This window comes from Protopterus annectens, chromosome 11.part0 (genome assembly GCF_019279795.1).
Source record: "Protopterus annectens isolate FY-2018-M chromosome 11.part0, PAN1.0, whole genome shotgun sequence".
NCBI classification, from domain to species: domain Eukaryota; kingdom Metazoa; phylum Chordata; order Ceratodontiformes; family Protopteridae; genus Protopterus; species Protopterus annectens.
In genome coordinates this window covers 1143995700-1144016514 of record NC_056745.1, presented here as the reverse complement: position 1 = coordinate 1144016514, position 20815 = coordinate 1143995700, and the positions used below count along the sequence as shown (strand labels likewise).

The following is a 20815-nucleotide window of genomic DNA, read 5'->3' as shown; positions in this document are numbered from 1 at the left end:
GTCTTTTTTTTTTTGATTTATGAGATGACAGCAATGGTGATTTTGTGTACTTCTCTGCTTTTTTTCTATAAGTCTGTGAAGTTTATTTGTGGTGCTTTTTTCATGCTTTTTATAGTGTGCAATACTTTACAGTTTTTTTCCTGAGGTGGCAAAGTTAACCTAGATTATGTAGTCGATTTGTTATATGGGGAAGGGCAGTAAATACACTTGGCAATTACGGGCATCATATTCTTTATTTTCACTTCATACCACATGCATTTTGTTCACACTGCTTATGTAATGAAAAAGTAATGGTGTAGGTTATTTGTCTTATTGTTTTGGGATGTAAATTTTGAATATAATGTAGCTGTGTGACTGTGCCATTACTGCAATTTGTCTTGTGCATCCTAATTTGTTGTGACTTATTCTGGAACCATGTTTTGGGTAATTTTAGAAATGCTACAAATATCATTAGGACAGAAGTTATAACAGACTGCTCTCACCACCCACTCTCCTCCCAGTTGGCTGGAACATGTAGCTGGGAATTGTTCAGTTAGCTGTTTCTCTCACTCCTTAAAGACTTCATCCATGTCTGTGAGGCATTTTGCTGCATTAACAATCCACTCCAGCAATAAGATGTGGTACATGAGCACAGATCACTGCTGCTTTTAGCTGCAAGCATTTAAAGACTCTAGAAAGCCAAGCTGTGGAAAGAATGTGAATATTTGTTTAAAGGCTTTTTTTTGGGGGGGGGGTTGTTGCTAAATTGGGGAGCACTGTTTGCCGAATGGCACAGCAATAGCACTGAAAGTATTACAGCATGGCTACAGCTGATTTCTAGGCTATCTGCTTTCTAAAGCCAGGCAAGTGAGAAATGATACAGGAGAAGAGTGCCTGAATTTGTGCTTGTCTGCAATGTTGTGTCATGCTTGTGTTGTTACTGTCTTGGAATATATATTACTGACCATATCTCTCAGCTTCCTAACACAAGAAATTTGCGTACTGTCGTAAATAATGTGGAACAAAAACACCAAAATAGGGAAAGATTTTAAATATTGTTCTTATAAACTTAGAATGTTGTTAGAATAACAGGTTTTGTGTTAACTTGCCTTTTCTGAAGGATATCTGTTATTTTGTATTTTGTCTGTTCTTCAATTTGCAGTTGAATGTTGATATCCTATAATTCCAGTGGAGTGGTTGGAGGTACATAATTATGCATGTAAATTCTATGTTAAGAAGTGTCCAGATGTTTGACCAGTTTTACCTACTTTTCATGGGTCTTTGTTCAGCTTTTTGATGTTTCAAGGTTGAGAGGTATGACTCATATCCCTGCAGACATGCAGTCACACATACACAAACTGGAACAAGAATACTCATCCATCTACCTACTTAACTGAATAAACGACTTCAAACTTCAACAAGGCGTCTATATTCCTCTCACACGGAGGGTATCAGAGACACAGTCTCCTAGATCTGCTAGTTAAAGTAATTCTAGAGGAAAGAGAACAATTTCAAGAAATGTAGAATAAGAACTAATCTGACATATTAGTATATAAAGTTGTAAGGTGAATATATGAGACAATATAGTGAACAGATATAGTGTACAGAAAATTATGAAAACAGTCATAGGCAGAATGGCCAAATATACAATAACAATTCTTATTACTGCTTGCTGCAAGAGAATATTTTCTTAAGTGTGATTGGGAAATGTTTTAACTCACTTTGGTTTCAGAGGAAGGTTTGAGGGCAGAGCTTCTACTGGTCACAAAAGTAAAAGTTATACTATATTCATACCAAGTAGCTAATTTTACAGCAACAAAGAAAAAAGACTTTTCATGGTGGATTCTTTCCACATTTTAAAAATGCTTACTTTTCTGCATTCTGAAGTATAGTCCGCAAGGAACTTGATGTTCTCTCTTCTGTTTTCTGTAATTACAAATAACCAGTTAACAGAGACACAATCAGGAACACTATATATTTTATGATACATTTCTAAGTTAGAGACATTTATTTTGTTAAACTACATATAAAACAGTTTGTTTTAGCAGTCAAAACTCTCTTTCCTAATACACAGGCAGACAGACAGACTTGCATGAAATCAGACTGTGTTAAAGTTCAGTCACACAGCAGTTTTTCAGAGGTGGTGGTGCATTTTTATTTGCAAGACTCAGCATTAACCCTTAAATCTTTCAATGTGAGATGAACCAACAATATAAAGCTAAAACTCAGACATTATTTTACTTTAAAAGAGATTAATGCTCCCTTTCACCTCATGCCCAACAGCATTCCCTACTGATGATATGTTACAAATAAAACAAGGATTCTGGCAAGGAATGATAGCACTTATTCTTTCACTAATTATCTACTGAAAAACATGCTGAGGTCAAACTACTAGAATAAATGCACAGACCATCAAGTAGGATGCAGGAGTGTGTAAATATACCCACATTTAATTGAATGTTCATGTCATTTAATCAAAATGTTTGAAGATCCACTTTGTTGAAACACCATTTAATCAAACTCCAAACATCATAGTGACAAAAGCACCCAAGGGAAAATGTTCCAAAAAGAATAGAAAAAAGAAAAAGGTCCAAAAGCCCAGTTCCTGTTTAGGCATTAATTAAGGGTCTATATCAGAAGCTTGAACGGTCAAAAGAGTGAACGCTCTTTGATCGAGCTTTAAAGGTTGAAGGCACTAAACAGGAGACACGGAACAGCGATTTTTTTTCCCAGTGAAAAAAAATCACTGTGCTGTCTTCGGAAGTTTGCCATTTCCTCCACTGTGGTGTGATCTCGGAGTTGGTATATATAAGTAGGGGTGATTTTTTCCCTAGGAAAAAAAATTGCTGTTCCGTGTCTTTGCTGTTTAGAAGTTTGATCTTTAAAGCTCGATCAAAGAGTGTTTGCTTTTTTGGCAGTTCGAGCTACTGATATAGACCCTTAACTGAGAAATCAGCTGTAAAAGAGCTTTGACCCTACAACCCCTCCTTACTTAAATAGTTGTCTCCATAATTACACTATACCTCTTAACTGTCCAGATTTTCACAGAATGTCCAAATTTTTGCCTCATATTTTTCGGTCTGTTCCTCATAAAAAATTGATGGTTTTCTGACAGATCACTGAGGACTGAAGTAGAAAATAATGGCAGCCATTTGAGTTTCAGACTTCATACCTCGGCACCCATAAAAAATCTACTGCCAACCATTAGCGGACCGGAGTTCCGCTGTGGCGACCCCTAACCGGGAAAAGCCGAAGGAAGAACAAAAATAACCCTTCAGAAAAATGCATGCTACTGCAAAACATGTTATTCTACCAACTTTCTAAGTTTATAAGAGCAATATTAACAAAGTGCCCCTATTCTGGGGTCTTTGTCATCCAATTACTTGTGGTTTTATCCAGATTTTTTGTGCTAAGAGGTTGAGAGGTATGAATCACACAACTGAATAGAAAAGTGAAAACACCACACACAGAAATCACTACCAGTGGACAAAAAGAAACCACACCAGTAACGATCATAGATAACCACAATCATCACATAAAACTTTTTCATTTATTTCTGCATGCTTATAATTCCATATTACAGAACTATAGGAAGCTATACACAGTCAAAAAAATGTACTTTCAACCAAATGGTCATTCAACTAAATGAATTTCGATAGTCAAATGATTTCAGGCAGGGATCCTTATTTTTGTGTGTGTGTGAGATTTATTCATCTACATGCATCATATACATCACGCACACCAATATACCTATAAATAAATAAATATACACATATATATATATATATATATATATAAATATATAAATATGTATACATATATATATATATATATATATATATATATATATATATATATGGGTCCGCTTCTCAATCCTGAAAGCTCATAATCTTGAAATTCAAAATACTGAGTCCAAAATCTTGAAAGTTCAAAATACTGAAAACTCAAAATACTGAATTTCATAATATTGAAAAAAACTACAGGATACTAACATTTACTATAGTCCACCAGAAGTACATAGAGAAACAAATAAAAGACAAAGCATATTAATTTACTCTAACTATTAGCAGGGGGGCAAGCCCACCTGTGCCCCCACACCCCTTGCTATTTAAATATATCAACTCCGAAATCACACTTTACTACACTAATTGAGTTATGTTGTACAGCAAATTAAAAGGGAACATGACTAAGGTTACAACAGGCAGTCATGAAGCACGTAATGGTATGTTTGCCATTTTCTTCCATGGAGTGTGATCCTGAGTTGGTATATTTAAGTAGCAGGGGGTGTGTGGGGCGCAACCTCCACATGGGGGGGGTGCAGGGGAGCTTGTCCCCCTGCTTACAGATCGAGAAGAGTAATATGTTTTGTGTAGTTGTGCTGGAATATTGTAAGTGTTGGTGTACTCTGTTTTTCAATATTATGAAATTCGGTATTTTGAGTTTTCTGTATTTTGAACTTTCAAGATTTTGAACTCAGTATTTTGAATTTCAAGATTATGAGCTTTCAAGATTTAGATGCGTGTATATACATATATATATATATATATATATATATATATATATATATATATACGGGTCTACTTTGATTCACTGAAAACCCATTTCACTGAATTTCAAAACACTCACACCAAATCGCTGAAAGCTCATATCACTGAAAAATCATTTCACTGAATCACATTTCACTGAATGTAAGTACTATTGGGCAAATAAAATGTATATGCCCTTTTCCCCACTGCAGTGTGATCCTGAAGTTAGTATATACAGCTAGGGGTGGTGATTTAATATAGTGTTAGCTTTCAGTGAAATGGGATTCATAAATATAAAAGCTAAGTAAGTGGGGGGCTGTGCCCCCCACAACTATATATACTAACTCCAGGATTGCACTACAGTGTGGAAATAGGTATATATGTTTTATTTGTCAATAGTAAGTTTACGTGAAATGTGATTCAGTGAAATGAGTTTTCAGTGACTTGAGCTTTCACCGATGTTTTTGAGGACAAATTGAAATTCAATGAAATGAGTTTTCAATGAATCAAAGTAGACCCATATATATATATATATATATATATATAAATATATATATATATATATATAAATATATATATATATATATATATATATAGTATATGTAAGGCTGTGGTGGTGCAGCGGTTATCATTGTCGCCTCACAGCAAGAGGTTCTCCCGTTCGATTCTCGGCTGGAGCGCCTTCTGTGTGGAGTCTGCATGTCCTCCCTGTGGTTGAGTGACGTTAAAGACATGCAGTTAGGTGTGAGTGTGTATTGGTGTCCCTTCTTTGAAGGTTGGGCGTCGGGCTGGCAACTCAGCACTGTAAAAAAAAATCCACTGCCAATCATTAGTGGACCGGAGTTCTGCTGTGGCGACCCGTAACCAGGAAAAGCCGAAAGACAAAGAAAAAAAAAATATATATATATATATATATACATACACACACATATATCTAGTGTGTGATTTATTGAGATGCAGATGGGTGAAATGTTTGCTGTCAGTGTTACATCAAAGTATATCAGATTGTTGTGTGCAGGCAAGCAACCATCTGCATCTCATTTGCTTTTAGTAGAGCAAGTGATAGTGAATCTCTCCATTTGCATTGTGTTTGTATGTATTTGTATGTGCTGGGCAAGACATCATAAAGTGGGGTAAAAGAATTTGTCATTTTCTCCACTGCTGTGTGATTTGTAGTCAGTATATTTAAATTAGTGGGGGTGTATGGGAGGGGATACAGAGCTTCTTGCCCCTCACCCTCAAAAAAACACTCCTTATTTTTCATGTTTTATGAGTACTGTTTAGGTGTTTGTAAAATGAATTTTTTTGGGGGGGGGTGGTCTGTGAAGTTTCGATTTTGATGTACTTTTAGATTTTTAATGTATTTGGTACAGTAAACTAAACCCTAAAAGGGCATAGTATTCTCATCCTAAGGGGTGGTGAAAGCCACCCACACTCTGGCTAGGCTTATAAATGCCCCAGGGCAGATAGCCTAGTACGAACCTATGAACCTATGGTAAATTGAATAGTCAATGCAGTAAGAATGTACTACTCATTATATACATACATACTTACATACATACATATATCACTGATAGAAATACATCTGTGTGTATTTACTGTGGCATGAAAACAAGACAATACAGATATTTTGCCCACAAAATGATAATATGTTATCAAAACACAAGTCAAAATTACAGTTCAGTGATGCATACACTTCTGCAGGAAAAAAACAAAACAAAGTAACACATAGAACTCTGCAGTCTCTCATACCAGTTTAGGTTTACTCCCAAAATAACTTCAGACAGCTTCCTCCTGGCTGTATTCTGTGGCAAACTATCTTAACAGTGTCTCAGACTCCTATAAGTTGTCTCTTGTGTTCCACAACACACTTTCTAGAACCATTACTCTAGGCATAAAACTTTGCCTTCAATGACAGGCCAATATCTCTGATCCCTACGGCCATTGCTCTCTTTCTAATGCATTATACTAACCAGGTAATTGCTTGCTATCAGAGGTATAAAGGAATCTCTCTATATAACACAGAGATATAGCTGATTTTACTTAACAATACATTTTCTGTACAGAAATATTAATGAAATTATTTACACATATAAAATGCTATTTGCAACATTAATTGGTTGACAGTAGCTTTGACATCTTTGAGGGCAAGACCCACCACACTGTGTGCGCACACACACAGATGCATGCGTGCATATAAATATATACAATGATATAGACAAATGTATAATTAGGTATAGATGTATGCATGTATATGGTTAGACTACCAACAAATATACCACAACATTCCTCCACTGTATGTATTGTTCCCACAATTCCCATTTTTTCCTATGTAGTTTGCTCCTACCCTTTTCTAAAGATCTCAGTTCCAGTTGTTTTATCTCCGTTACTATACTCACTACTTCCATTATAGTTGGTTTAGATAATGATTTCCATTTTCTAGTAATTGCTTTTTTGGCAGCCACCATTATTAGACACAGCAAGGCCTTACCATGTCTGGGCAAGTCCGATTCTGTATCATAGCTCAGAACAATCATCTCCCTCGTCAGACAAATCTGCCCACCCAGCATCTCTGACAGTGCATCTCGCAGGGAATCCTTAAAGTCCGCCAACTCACTGCACTCCCAGAAAATATGTTCCCAATAACTTCTTTCTTCCCCTTCACAATTCCTTTTGCTGTCTGTACTTTTTTCTTATTCCTTGACCACAGAATGTCATGCTTCAGGTCCCTGTATACTACAGGTAGTCCGTCTCAGGCTTCACCTTTTGGTAGGTAAGCCTTAGTCTTATTGCCTCCCACCAGCCATCACTTTTGGACAGTCTAGATCAGCCAGACTGCTTCTGTTCTCACTGGGCCACAGTGAAGTTCTATTCCTGAACATGTGCTTTTCTGATGAACCTTATTAGTTAGTAACCTGCTTATGTCCTCTACAATTATTTTATGCTTCTGTTGTTTTTTTTTTCTTTCTACATTCATTCCATTAATTTAAGCAATGAATATGGATATATTTCATATTCTGCTCAACTTAATTTCATTCCATAATGTGGCAGTACGTTCAGAGGCTGGCACACTACTACAAATGAAATTGCTTTACAGTTGTTTTGTTCTACCAAAAATTCTACACCATGTGCACCATAAAGTTAACATATTCAGCCTATATGCACATCACAGTCATTAGTTAGATTATCCAGACTCCACTTCCTTGTGATGATCCCACCATAAGTTCACAGAATTATACTAGGTAATCAGTCCAGTAAAACGTTAGGAGCTTAGCCATTGCATTTCCAACTACTTGCTTTCTTTGCCTGTCAGGTGCTGTGTTGAGAGGTTAATTTACGGATCTCTATCCATTCATAAAGACTACCTTTAAATAGTATTAGGGATCTACTCTGACATGGAATAGGAACTTTATTCCAAAAGTAGGGATTAAAATCAAACAATAAATAAATAAAGAAAAGTCAGAACTTCATCTTGTAGTTTTCCCTGGATTTTCAGATGGCAGGGAAAAAAAATCAAAGGCGATCATATCCACTGTCATCTCAATGATAGCCTGGGAGGACAATCATCAGCTCAGCAAATGTTAGTTTACATTTTTGCAATCCTGCTTAAAAAAATGTCAATAAAGTACATGCAAATTGGATGTGACTTGGAAAGTGTAGTTAATGCACAGACTGTCCTCTCCAGTCAGACTTCCACTACATGGCATGTCTACAGCTAATGGAGTTTGGTTTTATTGGGCTGGATGCACCAGTAAGGCCTCTAAAAGTCAACATTAAAAGGACATGAGCATTCAGATGTCATGTAGCCAAAACAATGATGTCCTTAAGGAGTCATTTGCTTTTATCCTATGAGCATAGCTCTCAACCTCTTAGCACAAAAAAGTAGAACAAAACCAAAAATAACAGGGGGACAAAGCCGCAAAAATAGGGACAAATTTTAAATATTGATCTTATAAACTTAGAAAGATGCTACAATAAAAGGTCTTATGTTACCAGACATTTTCTGAAGAGTATGAAGTCTGATACTCAAATGCCTTTCAGTATTTAGTGAATTCAATAGTCACAGATTCGCCACAAAAATCCAGAAAAATCACAAATTTTACAAGGAACACACCAAAGATATGAAGCAAAAATCTGGACAATCTATGAAATCTGGACAGTTGAGAGGTATGCCTATGTGCCTCCTCTGCAGGAAGATTAAGACATCACACGCTGAAGACTCTTGCTTGGCTGGATCTTTCTTGTAGGTTTTACTTAATGGTTGGTCTGTGTGACCTTTGAACTCCTTAGCTTTGAATGTTATTTGAGCTATTTTACAGGTACCCTAATGACTGTAGGCATCACTCTTGCCTTTAGACTTTGTTTTTCCCTTTGTATGGCAAAATACTCCACTTATGATGTATTGATTAGCTTAGATAAAGGGTGAAACATGATATGTCTTAAGCCTGGGAGATTTGGCTTTATTGGCCTGAATGAACCGGTAAAATAAAAACAGCCTGGCAGATGGTGAAGAGGAATAAGGTTGTGATCTGTTAATGAGTTACCTTCTATGGTACCGGGTTTCATTCCCTCATCTTTCATTTGCCTACTGTGTGACCTTGAGCAAGTCACTAACCAAGCAATGCTTTGGGGCAATTAAGAATTTGGGCTAGGCTCATTAATGGACTCCCAGAGTTTCAGGCCTAGTAACTACCTATTTGCATAAAGATGCAGTTATTTAGGTGTGTGTGTGTGTGTGTGTGTGTGTGTGTGTGTGTGTGTGTGTGTGTGTGTGTGTGTGTGTGTGTGTGTGTACCAAGTGCGAGCTGAAGCAGCTGAATGGATGAGGAAAGGCTACATTAAGGCACAGCCAGCTTTATGCATGGCTACAGTTTTATATGAACATGCTCCTACAGTATTGTACATGGTAAATAGTTTTTCAGGAGTAGCTGTCCTCTTCAGAATAGATGCCAGAGCTAGTTGAGGAAGAGAGTTCTTTTCAGACATATGAAGTGGTGAATATGTTCTATTATAATGCTGCAACACCAAGCTCTTCTAACAGAGAAATCGTTCGCCCTGACTATCCAAGTCCACTTATTCGAGTACTCATGATACAAAACTCAGGTACTCTGCTATCAAGTACGTCTGATTTGTACAATGAAAATGTACAAAAACTAAGGACAGGGGCAACTCCCTGCAGCTCCTACTTTATTATTCTCAGGTCAAGACTTTGGTCTTAAATGCAATTTACATTTTCTGGATGAACACTCCTAAGAGGATAAATCTGTCTTTGCTTCCCCCAAAACAGCATAAGCTCTGTATGCACATCTTCTGACATTAAACTTGATGAGATTTGACTTTCTAAAACTTCAGTTCATTAAGATCATTATTATCCTTTAAAAGATTTTATTCCAGCAGAAGTATTTTGATTTTTTTACAAACCTGCTCTATAAGCCTTTACCAGAATGTTCTAGTAATCAGGTTTATATGCAACAGGCTGTAGTCACATAATGTATGACATAAATAAGACATTTTAGCTATATAAGTCATAAACTTTTAATGGTGTGTTTTATCTTTACACATATACTCTTAACTACCACATTTAAACTTTACTATCTGGACATATGTCTAAAAATGTCTAAAAAGCCATTTTCATGACCACACTTTCTATAAATAAATGCTACATTTTTTACCTGGTCCAAGTGATGCTATGTTTATTGTCATTGTCATTCCAAAGGGCTGCACCTGCACCTATCTTCTGAATCGAATATCAAATGTTTTCTTATATCACCTTCCAAGCTGATCAAAAGCAAAGGTAAAACCAACTAGTATGCCTTGTCAATCACAGTAAACACCAGTACACCAGTATAGGTGTTCCTTCGAGATCACAGTTTAATTTCTGCATGTCACTACCCCCTTCCCTTTTCTGGAAGGAGAGCAGAGTATTCCTTTGGAAGTTCACTCTTTGACATGATTGTTTCTATGGATTTAGTGTCCAGTTCCCAAATGGTGGTGGCAAACAGAAGGAGACCTCTCATCTACACAATTCCCCAATGCATTTTAATTGTAGCCCCTTATTATCCTTAATCAACCCTAACCCCTCTTTCAGTAACTCACCACTTGAAACCACAAAAGAATTCAACTCTTATTTCATAGATATTACAAGGATTCCCCAACATCAAATTCCATCCCTACCCAACAGCCACATATCACCGCATTCAGTTTCACCTTCAAACCTGTGCCTACATCATACATAAAACTAATCTTAAACTCAAACCATGCTCTACTTCAGCTGATGCTCTTCCAAGCGAGTACCTTAAAGTAGCAGTCAATAGTATTGCCTAACCTGTCTCAGTTCTTATAAATAGGTCAATCTAGGAATTCCATGTTCCATCGCTCTGGAAAAAAAATCGCACATTACGCCCCTACACATAAGAGGAAATTAACTTTAGACCTATAGCAATCTTATTCCCCTATCCAAAATAATTGCAAAATGTATTCAAAAACAATCACTAATCTATCTCTGGTAGGAAGAACTCCTATCAAACAAACAACATGGCTTCTGTCCCTCTCACAGTACTAACACTGCACTTCTCACCTTTATAGTTACTGTCAATAAAGCTAGAGATAATGGCAAACTAGTCTCCTCCCTATTACTAGACGTGTCTAAAGCTTTTGACACAGTTTGTCACAGCAAACTACTACTTCAAATGTCTTCACTAGGTTTATATCAGCCCACTCTTCTATGGTTCAAAAGCTACCTGTCCAATACGTATCAATAAAATAGCACTCGACTATCTCTCCATACCTGCCGGCCACCACTGTTGTACCACAAGACTCTATCCTTGGTCCCCTCCTCTTTAGCATTCCCACCAACACCATCTATACAACAGGCTTCCTAAATACAATACAATACACAGATGACTCCACACTTATTTGCACATCAGGCAACCTGACACATCTCCAAAAATTAATCCGGATGCTACTGAAACATATCTTTGTAACTTACAACTCATGCTCAACCCCCCCCCCCCATACTACTTTTTTCCTCCAAATCCCACTCTCATGAAAAAAAAATAACTCGTCTTTTTTAACGATACAACTATTAAAGTCACTTCTCATAACAGTTATTAAGGATGATACTGGATGATAATCGAACTTGCATAACAAAATCACAAAAAAACGAGGGATGCTTTATAGAGCCAAAAACTTTTCTAGTAATGCAACTAAAACTACAGTTGCCACTACTTTCCTCTTCCCCTCACTTCTTTATGGCACTCCCATCCTTACTAATCTCAAGGCATCACAAAAAAACAAAAAATAAAAAAAAAAAACCCACTAACAAGTGGCTACATTTTCACAAATACATCTTTACGACCCCACAACTGTACAGCACTAAAACACATAAATTGGTAAGAACTACTCCATCAACTAACACATACACAGCTTTTTACCACCTATAAAATTATCCCGTATCCATCTGCTTATCCAGTACTAAATAGCATTCTACACAACTGTGTTTCCACTCTGTTATTACGATCCAATGACAAAAAACTTTTCTCTCTCCATAAACCTATCAAATCAGCTGGGCATGGTCTGTACTTATACCATGTTGCTAAGACCTGGAGCTCCTTACCTATATCCATCAGGTCAATACCCTTCCTCCAGTCCTTTGTAAAACATTCTGAAAGATTTCCTTGCCAAAATTTGACTCTGTTCTTGCTCAATCCCAGGGTAAACTATACTCCTAAATATGAACAAGTACCTGTTCATATCTTCACCTCCTTTACTCTCCCTTCTTCACTCACTTCCTAACTTCAATCACTTTCTCTCCCCTGACGCTGTCAGAATTTACAGTAACCCTGTTTTATTTTCTCCTATTTCATATCACAATTCATGTTTGCATTATACTAACATCTTTAATTTCTTTAAACTGGCTAAAATCTCTCTAAATATTAAATCATTGTCCTAGCAGATGTAATTATTTTTAACCAGTGTCGCCACATTCTGTCTAATTTGGTCTAATTATTTACAGTGTAGAGGTTTTGTATTATTTTTGTAGATTCCAACATTGCTGTTCTTAAAATGTATTTGTAATACTTTGATCTCCATGGCCCTCAGCTAAAAATGAGCACCTACCTGGTCAGACTTTCCCAGTAATCATGTGTCAATAAATATACAACTAAATACATAAAATAATCCTGTTATTTCTGACTTTTCATCTTTATTATATGCCTGAAATCTATACTTCATTACTTGTACTGTGATATTAAATGACTGCTCTTTACCTAGAAGGTGCAATAAAGTATGTTCTTCCACCCTCCCCAACATTACTTGCTATATTGCACCCACTGTCTTGCGTACATATCACAAGGTATCAGCCAAGCAGCAAAATTCTGATTCCACTGGTTACTAATAATATTTCAAATGATGAAATTACAACACATGCTGTGCCAGTAATTAAAAAACTAAGACAGTTTCCAAACAAAATTATGTTTTATTCTCTTCACCTACTTCACACAGGGTAATCACTTCAGCAGGGAAAAAGTCAAGACACATGTCTGCTACTGTACCATTATTATCTCAGAATAAGGCACAGTAAGTGTGCAGGACATAAACATGAGTACTAAGACTATATGTCAAGCAAGTGAGAAGGACAAGGATTCCATGGATGGAAAGTAGAAACAACAGTAAAACAGAAAATCAGGTAACAGGAATCAATCAATATATATTATGTCCAAACAGCTAAAATAAAAAAATAAAACAGATGAGGAAAACAATTAAATAAAAAATATCTCGGAGGAGAGATAAGGGACATGAGATGGGTCAAGTTTTCTAGGTATGAAATGGCACTGTGGATCAGGTACCAGTGATGTGAGGTGGGTGCAAGGCCTGCAGAAGAAGTGAGATACTATCAGCTGAGGCAACTAACAACCAGGATGACTGAGAAATGCAAAGCCTGTGCCAGTCAGTTGCAGGCAGGCAGACAGACTGGAAGATAACAGGACTTGGGCAGATGAACTGCATACATTCATGAGAGACAAATGAGAGACCAGGCAGGAGAGCATCGTAAGATGAATGAAGCAGTGGCAAGAAGAAAAAAAAGAGGAGTATAAACAGAGAGGAAGAGCTCACGTCTGAAGGTAGGGCTGTAGGCAGTGTCATCCTCCACTTTATCATGTGTAGCAGAATGAAGTGAAAACTCTTTCACTTCAGTTATTACAAATGATGCTGTCACAATTTCTGTTTGTGTGCATGTGGTGATTCATTGTGTGGGGGCTTTTCTGCACAGTTATGCACCCATGGAGTTAATATATACAAGTAATGGGGTCTGGGTGGTGAAGCCCCAACATAGGGGTTCAGGCGACCTTGCTGTCTGCAAAACATGTTTTTCGGGGGGGGGGGGGGTTCTACAGAGGTGAAACTTGTGTTTCTTCCAAATGAGGCTTTGTTCAATTTAAATTCAACAAAGGGCAAATGAAGTTGTGGGCAGAAAAGAGAAAGAAAATGTGCCAAATGCAGAAGGAAGGGATAGACTGACATATACATGACAGAGGAAAACAGAAATCAGGAAGAGACCGAGAAGGAATTTGTTGTAGATGTCATTGCAGGAAAAAAGAGCAGGAGACCAAGGAACCAGGAAGCACTGCTAGACTTTCAGGCAGCTTGGAGGTAATGATAAGCACAGGTGAAAACAGAGAGAGCTTCAGAAGTGAAAAGTGAGTAGAACAGCTAAAACAGGCGGCATAGAAACTACTGCAATGGGAGGGGGGGCTCTTGTGATTAATGGAGTAGTGAGCAACCCTTCAGTGTCAGTGAGCTACATCAGTCCCCTTGCACTAGCTTAAGTGTCACAAACTATGACAAATGCTGCATCTATCCCAAACTCAAACACCATCCCACAAAAATAACAAGGTTTCACTACAATAAAGATATACCTTTACTTGTGTTCATATTCATTGAAAGTGAGCAGCAAATGTTTCCAAACACAAACAGAAAACATGAACCATCACACTTCAACTAAACAATCCATATAACTATAATAGCTAAGGACTCTTGAAAACTGGATCAGCCCAGTTGCTTTTAAATGTGTCTTAAGCAAGGTTTAGTGAGTGCGGCATCTAGCATTAGCTGTAGTCAGCCAACTTCTTCAGGTCTGGTGCTAAGGAAAACACATCACAGTTCAGCATTTCTATCTCTGTGTCTGCTGTATATGTTGTTTTTGTGTGTCCTCATTGTTGAAAAGGTTTTCTTACATGTACAGGTAAATCTAAAAAAAAATGATTATAGTGTTGCACTACATAACCAAAAAGCAGGGACAATAAAATATGTTCATAAATCCCTAACACAGGTCTCAAATAATTGTCACTCTCACACATTTACATCTCACATCCAGGTTTCTAACAAACAGCTGTCCTACCCATCATGCCAAACTCACTGATAGGGAAAAAAAAGTGAAGAAGTGGCAAAGCATATTGCTCTGTCACTGTAAATTAGATTCCCAGGCAAGATTTCCATGTCTTGAACAAGCTTCATTCTGAAGTTTGACAAAGTGCTGATGATTCAGAGGTATTGGATGAATGCAATTCACTATCCAAACCACTCTAGCCATCACTATTTTAATCAATTCCCTTGTTCGGGTGCACCAGAAAACCTGCCGGAGACTTGTGCAATATACATTAAACAAGTTTGGTGCATCTTTCAACAAATAAACTCTATGGAGTTTTCCCTTTATTCATGGACAACCAACCATCAGTGGTAAGAGAGACACATTTCTAATGGCAAGCCCTTTCAACAAAGGCATGAAAAGGACAGAACCTTAAGATGTTGGATGGGCAACAACTCTCAAAAACTCTTCTGTCATATTCAGTTTTTCGTCAGCACAACAAACCTGTGTACAAAGCTAAGTAGCATCTGTGATATCTTTTGATTCAACCACAGCTATACCCACTGCCATACCAGAATGAAGTTTTTGTAAAACATTGTAAGACATCTGCACTAACATTAATTCACTGACTGCAGCCCTTTGATATATTTCATAATATCTCTACTTCTAAAGCTGTTTAAATTTCCTTTCTGACTCAAGAAAACATTGTTTTACCAACTCCCCATCAGCAAATATTTTTCATGTTTTACAAGGAGCCATTCTCAGTTCATGGACATATCAGGTTTTCTTGCTTGCTGGTTGCAGCTTCAGTTCCGAAAGATGGTGTGACATTATTGCTAATCTCAACAGAAACCTTCCAAGATGAGTGTCTTGTTTTGTAATGTCTTTTCACACTGATTTTTGGAACAAATATAATCTCTTTAGAAAGCAAGCAAATAGAATTCCCTTTGTGGTTAATGACACAGAAATCCTGCTTCCAAATGTGTTAAAAGAATTCTTTATTCAATTAATGTTTGTCTTTTCGACTTTTTCCAGTTAGGGGTCGCCACAGCGGAACTCCGGTCCGCTAATGATTGGCAGTCGATTTTTATGGTGCTGAGTTGCCAGCCCGACGCCCAACCTTCAGTGAAGGCACGCCCATTCACGCATGTCTTTTGGAGGCCACTCGACCGCGGGGAGGACATGCAGACTCCACACAGAAGGCCTTCTAGCCGAGAATCGAACAGGAGAACCTCTTGCTGTGAGGCAACAACACTACCGCTCTACCACCGTGGCTTACATTCAATTAATATTCTTTCCATTTTCTTGCACAGGATTATGAGTCTGAAATGTTGACTCACTCGAGTTTAGTAAAAATCTATCCACTGCTTTTAAATAATGACTTTTTATATCAATAAAGGATATCTAACAACATAAACATTGCAACTATGACACTTTAATTTTTGTAGTTTTTTTTCTTGATAAACCTCCAAACATTGTTAGCCCAACACATGACTTTCAAGGGTCAGGTCACATTATGTGGTAACAATACCAGCTAGTAATTACCAAGGCAGCTACCAACATTTTAATTAGTGTAAGACACAGAAAACATAATATATTTTAATTATACAAGCACATTATTCAGCTGCCTGTCTGCTTATTTTCATAACTAACCCTGTGTAGTGCAGTTTCACTTCTTTCACTTCCCTACATGAGCACATCACGACTTAAAATTTAACATTAAAATTAAACTGAACTGGAGAAGTCCAAATATTGGTGACTGCAAGTAGGAGTTTTAAGAATCCTTCGGAATTTAAAAAAACACAGTACAGAAACAGAGAAAAGACTTGGGTAAACAACCGAGATCCATCAGCCAATGATTAATTCTACTGGTTGAATGAACCTGGTAGTTTAAAATACCTGCCCCCAACTTTTCAAATGAGACAGCATATTGTTTTATTGTTTTTTTTTTCCTGTCTTCACTGTGAAACATACAATCAGATATGCCTTTGTTTAAAAGTATTTACGCCGACAATGTGTCTGTTAAAGCATAGTAGTTAGTTTAAGAACTGAAAGGGGCCTTACCAGGGAGTATGAGGGGCTGCAATGGCATGCAGGCAGCAGGATGGGCACCATGGATTACAGACTCGATTACAGGGTGGACAGGATTACCAGGTGAGTGGCAAGTCAGAATGAAATGGATAAGAAGTACCACAAAATGCCCTGGGACTGAGATAAGAGAAGACAAGCATGGACGTGAAAAAGCTCCTCCTGGACAGCAGAAGTTACACATTTATCATAACAAATGTGGGTGTTGATGACTTGTCAGATGGAACTAGAGAAAAGGCTCAAGGAAGGGCATGGGAAGTGATCAGCACATGCAAAGAGCTGGGGTTAGTACTGGCTTTTGTGGATATGCTAGTGATGCAAAATGGAAGGATAAGAATTGGGACTACAATGCCTGACTCAGAAAGTGGACTGATAAGCAGGTATATGGACTGATAGGTGACTGGGAGGAAGCATGACACTGATGGGCTTCATTTCTGTGCACAGAATTGTGGAAATCCAGAATGCAAAATTATATTAGGATAATCGTACTGTAATAGTAAAGAGAAGTGAAGTGGGGAACAGTCTGCTAGGAGGACAAAAAAAAAAGCAACAGGAGGATATGACTAAATAAGCAAAGGCAGCAAGAAGCAGGAAGAAAGAGGACTCATCAAAGATACAGTGTTGAGGAAGAGGTGTGAAAAGGACAGCAATTCAATTTATGAGTCATTAGTTGAAAGGGGCAAACAGACTGAAGAAGGGAAGAAAACAGGAGAGGCAGGAAAAGGTGGAAAGTCATATGAATAATGCTTGGATTTCAGGCAAGAAAATGGGGAGCTTCAGAAAGTGATACAAGCCAGGGATACAGACACAGTAAGTATGACAAAAATATGAGCACCCTATGAAAGGGACTTGGACAGGGCTATCTGAGAATACCAGATGTTCAGATCAGTTACAGCAGGTAAGATTTGGTAGCACTCTAAAGTGGCACTGCATACACTGTAAAGTACCTGAAAAAAGAGTAGCAGAGTGTGAAAAAGAGGATCCTAGAAGAGCACAGAAAGTTAGCATTGGATACCAGTATGGCAACCATTTAAACTACCTAGTCCTGGAATTTGGAGACTGAATGACCAAAAATGCAGGCTTACATATACCAAGTCTGAGAATGTCATCTTTTAGAATATTCCTGTTTCTCTGAGGTATGGTGATCTCAGAGTTGGTATATACCCACACACACACACACACACACACACACACACACACACACACACACACACACACATTAGTTTCCTGGAACTCTGTCTAGCAGGGCCACTGAAGTGATCCCGGGGTAAATTTATGATTTTCCATCCACTCGTCAAGATTCCTCTTGAAGAGAGTCAGCGAGGGGCTCTGCCTTATATAGACTGGGATTTTATTCCAGAGCGAGGGAAGTCTCTGGGACAGGAATCTATCCCTCCAGCATGTCCTGTTTATTGTTATGCTGAGGTTTAATTCACTAGAGCGTGTGGCTCTAAGAGATTTGATTTTCTTGAGGTGGAGCATGTCCATTAATTCTGGGTTGGACATGGCCTTATACGTCAGGCAGAGATCACCTCTAAGCAGGCGGTAAGCAACTGAATATAGCTGGAGTTTCTTTAGTCGAGCTGCATAGGGCATCTCTTTGAGGCCCATGATCCTCTTGGTGAGGTACTTCTGTGGTCTTTCCAGCTGTTGCAGGTGTCGAGTAAGGTACATACCAAATGGGGCATTGTACTCTATTATGGGCCTAATGAGTGATGAGTAGAGGGGCACAATGACATCTCTTGATCTAGAGGTGAACCCCTTCGTGATTAGGTGGGCTACATAGAAAGAATTTCTAACCACTTTGGCAATGTGATTATCAAAGGAGAGGTTGCTATCTACCTGGGTCCCCAGGTCCCAAATTACATTTTCCGTACCTAGTGGATTACCACCTATGTGGTAATTCATGGGTACTTTGTTTTTTCCAAAGGGGATGACTATGCATTTTTTGGCATTCAGCTAGAGGCCATGGCTCTGACACCAGGTATCTTTCTCTGTAAGACCCTTCTGGAGGATGTCTGTGTCAGCCGGAGAGTTGATTATGGCCCCTAGTTTGCAGTCATCTGCGAACTTGGTCAGCCATAGTCCTCCCGTGCTTGCCTGTACCTCAGAGAAGTATAACCCGAACAGGAGGGGTCCCAGGATCGAGCCCTGTGGGACGCCACTTGTAACTGGTTTAGAGTCGGACATGGCACCTGCAACTGTGACCATGTGTGTTTTAGCTGTGAGCCAGTTGGCCACCCATCTCGTGACACAGGGGTTAATGTTCAAGCTGGTGAGCTTGTCTATGATGCCAGAGTGGGGAATGGTGTTGAAGGCCTTAGCGAGATCCAGGTAGGCTGTGTGGACTACCTTCCCTTCATCTATGGCCTTGGTAACTGTTTCAAAGAAGTCAACTAGGTTTAGGAGGCAGGGTCTGCGTTTAACAAAGCTGAATTGGGTAGGGTCCAGTGTCTGGAGGTTCCCAATGTCTCTGTTTATGAGTTCCATGATGATTCGCTTCATAGCTTTGCAGACCAGGCTAGTCAGGCTGATAGGGTGATAGTTCCCAGGTTCTGTTGTGGCACCACCTTTGTGGAGCAGGATGACTGTTGCTGTACACCATTCTTTGGGTACATAGCCTGTGGTAAGGCTGAGACTGAATAGTGAATTTAGGTGAGGGTTTAGTTCCTTTTGGAGCTCATGTAAGACGCAGCCTGGGACACCATCTGGTCCCATTGATGCTGTGTTCTTAGCTTTGGAGAGGGCTGTTTTTACTTGCATGTCTGTGATGTCTGGAGCTCTGCATTCTTCTGGAATGGACATGGGCGTTTTTGGGGGTGAGGGGGGGTGAGGTTTGCACTGAACTTTTCAGCCAGGATGTTGCCAATGTCAATTGGTTCAGTATATTTTTTGCCATTTTGCACTAGCTCAGAGCATATCTGAGAGTTGCCACCTAAGTTTTTGACATAACTAAAGAAGACTCTGTGGTTATCTTTAGAATCTTTGGCAATTTTTCTTTCGAAACTGGCCTTGGATGATTTTATAAGAGATCGTAGTTTTTTGCTAATATTGATCAATGATGCCCTTCCTTTTTGGGATTTTGCTCTATCATGTAGTAGTTTCCTCCTTCTGTTGTATAACTTATTTATGGTCGGGGACCACTAGACTGGTTTCCTCTTTTTGGAGGAGTGAGTCTTGGTTTTACTTGGGATGGCTCGATCCATGCATCCCTGTAGATGCTCATAGAACACACTTGTACAGGATTCTGCGGTTTGGGTAGCATTATCTTTTAGCAGGGTGGCTTTGAAACTTTCTACCTCAGTCTTGAGAAGTGTGAAGTTTGCTTTTGAAAAGTTTTTCACAGTGGTTTCCTTGACTAGGCGTGGGGTCGGGATGTGGATGTCCAGTGTGATTAGTTTGTGATCTGATCGCACCAGCGAGGAGTTTACCTCCGGTGTGGAACACTGATCCCTCATGTTAGTGATGATCAGGTCCAGTATGTTGTCACCTCTAGTGGGCGTGGTGACCAGCTGTTCCAGGGCATTAGAGTTTATAAACTCTAGGAAGCGTTGGGCAAAGGAGTTTATACTAGAGTAATTCTCCCAGTCAATGTTCGGGTAGTTGAAATCTCCCAATATCATGGTGTTTGGTAAGACCTTTATATTTTCCAGTGTTCTCAAGAATGCTGAGTGGGGGTCCTGAGACAAGGTACATGGTCTGTAGCAGGCTACGATCTGAAAAGCAGCCTTGCCCACTGTTAGTTGCACATGGATGGTCTCCGAGGCCTTGTGTTGTGCTACTAACCTGGAGGTGTGGGTATCCTTTATGGAAATGGATACCTCCCCCTCCTTTTATATTTCGGTCCGGGTTCTGG

General features: G+C 38.7%; 1 protein-coding gene across 1 annotated transcript in view; it reads right to left on the bottom strand.

Moving 5' to 3' along the window:
- Positions 1 to 20815, bottom strand: part of LOC122815037 (gamma-secretase activating protein) — a 1452063-nt gene that overhangs the window by 658928 nt on the left and 772320 nt on the right. The window contains exon 12 of the mRNA XM_044087286.1: positions 1850 to 1905. Within this exon, the coding sequence (XP_043943221.1) occupies positions 1850 to 1905 (56 nt within the window). The remainder of the gene's footprint in view (positions 1 to 1849; positions 1906 to 20815) is intronic.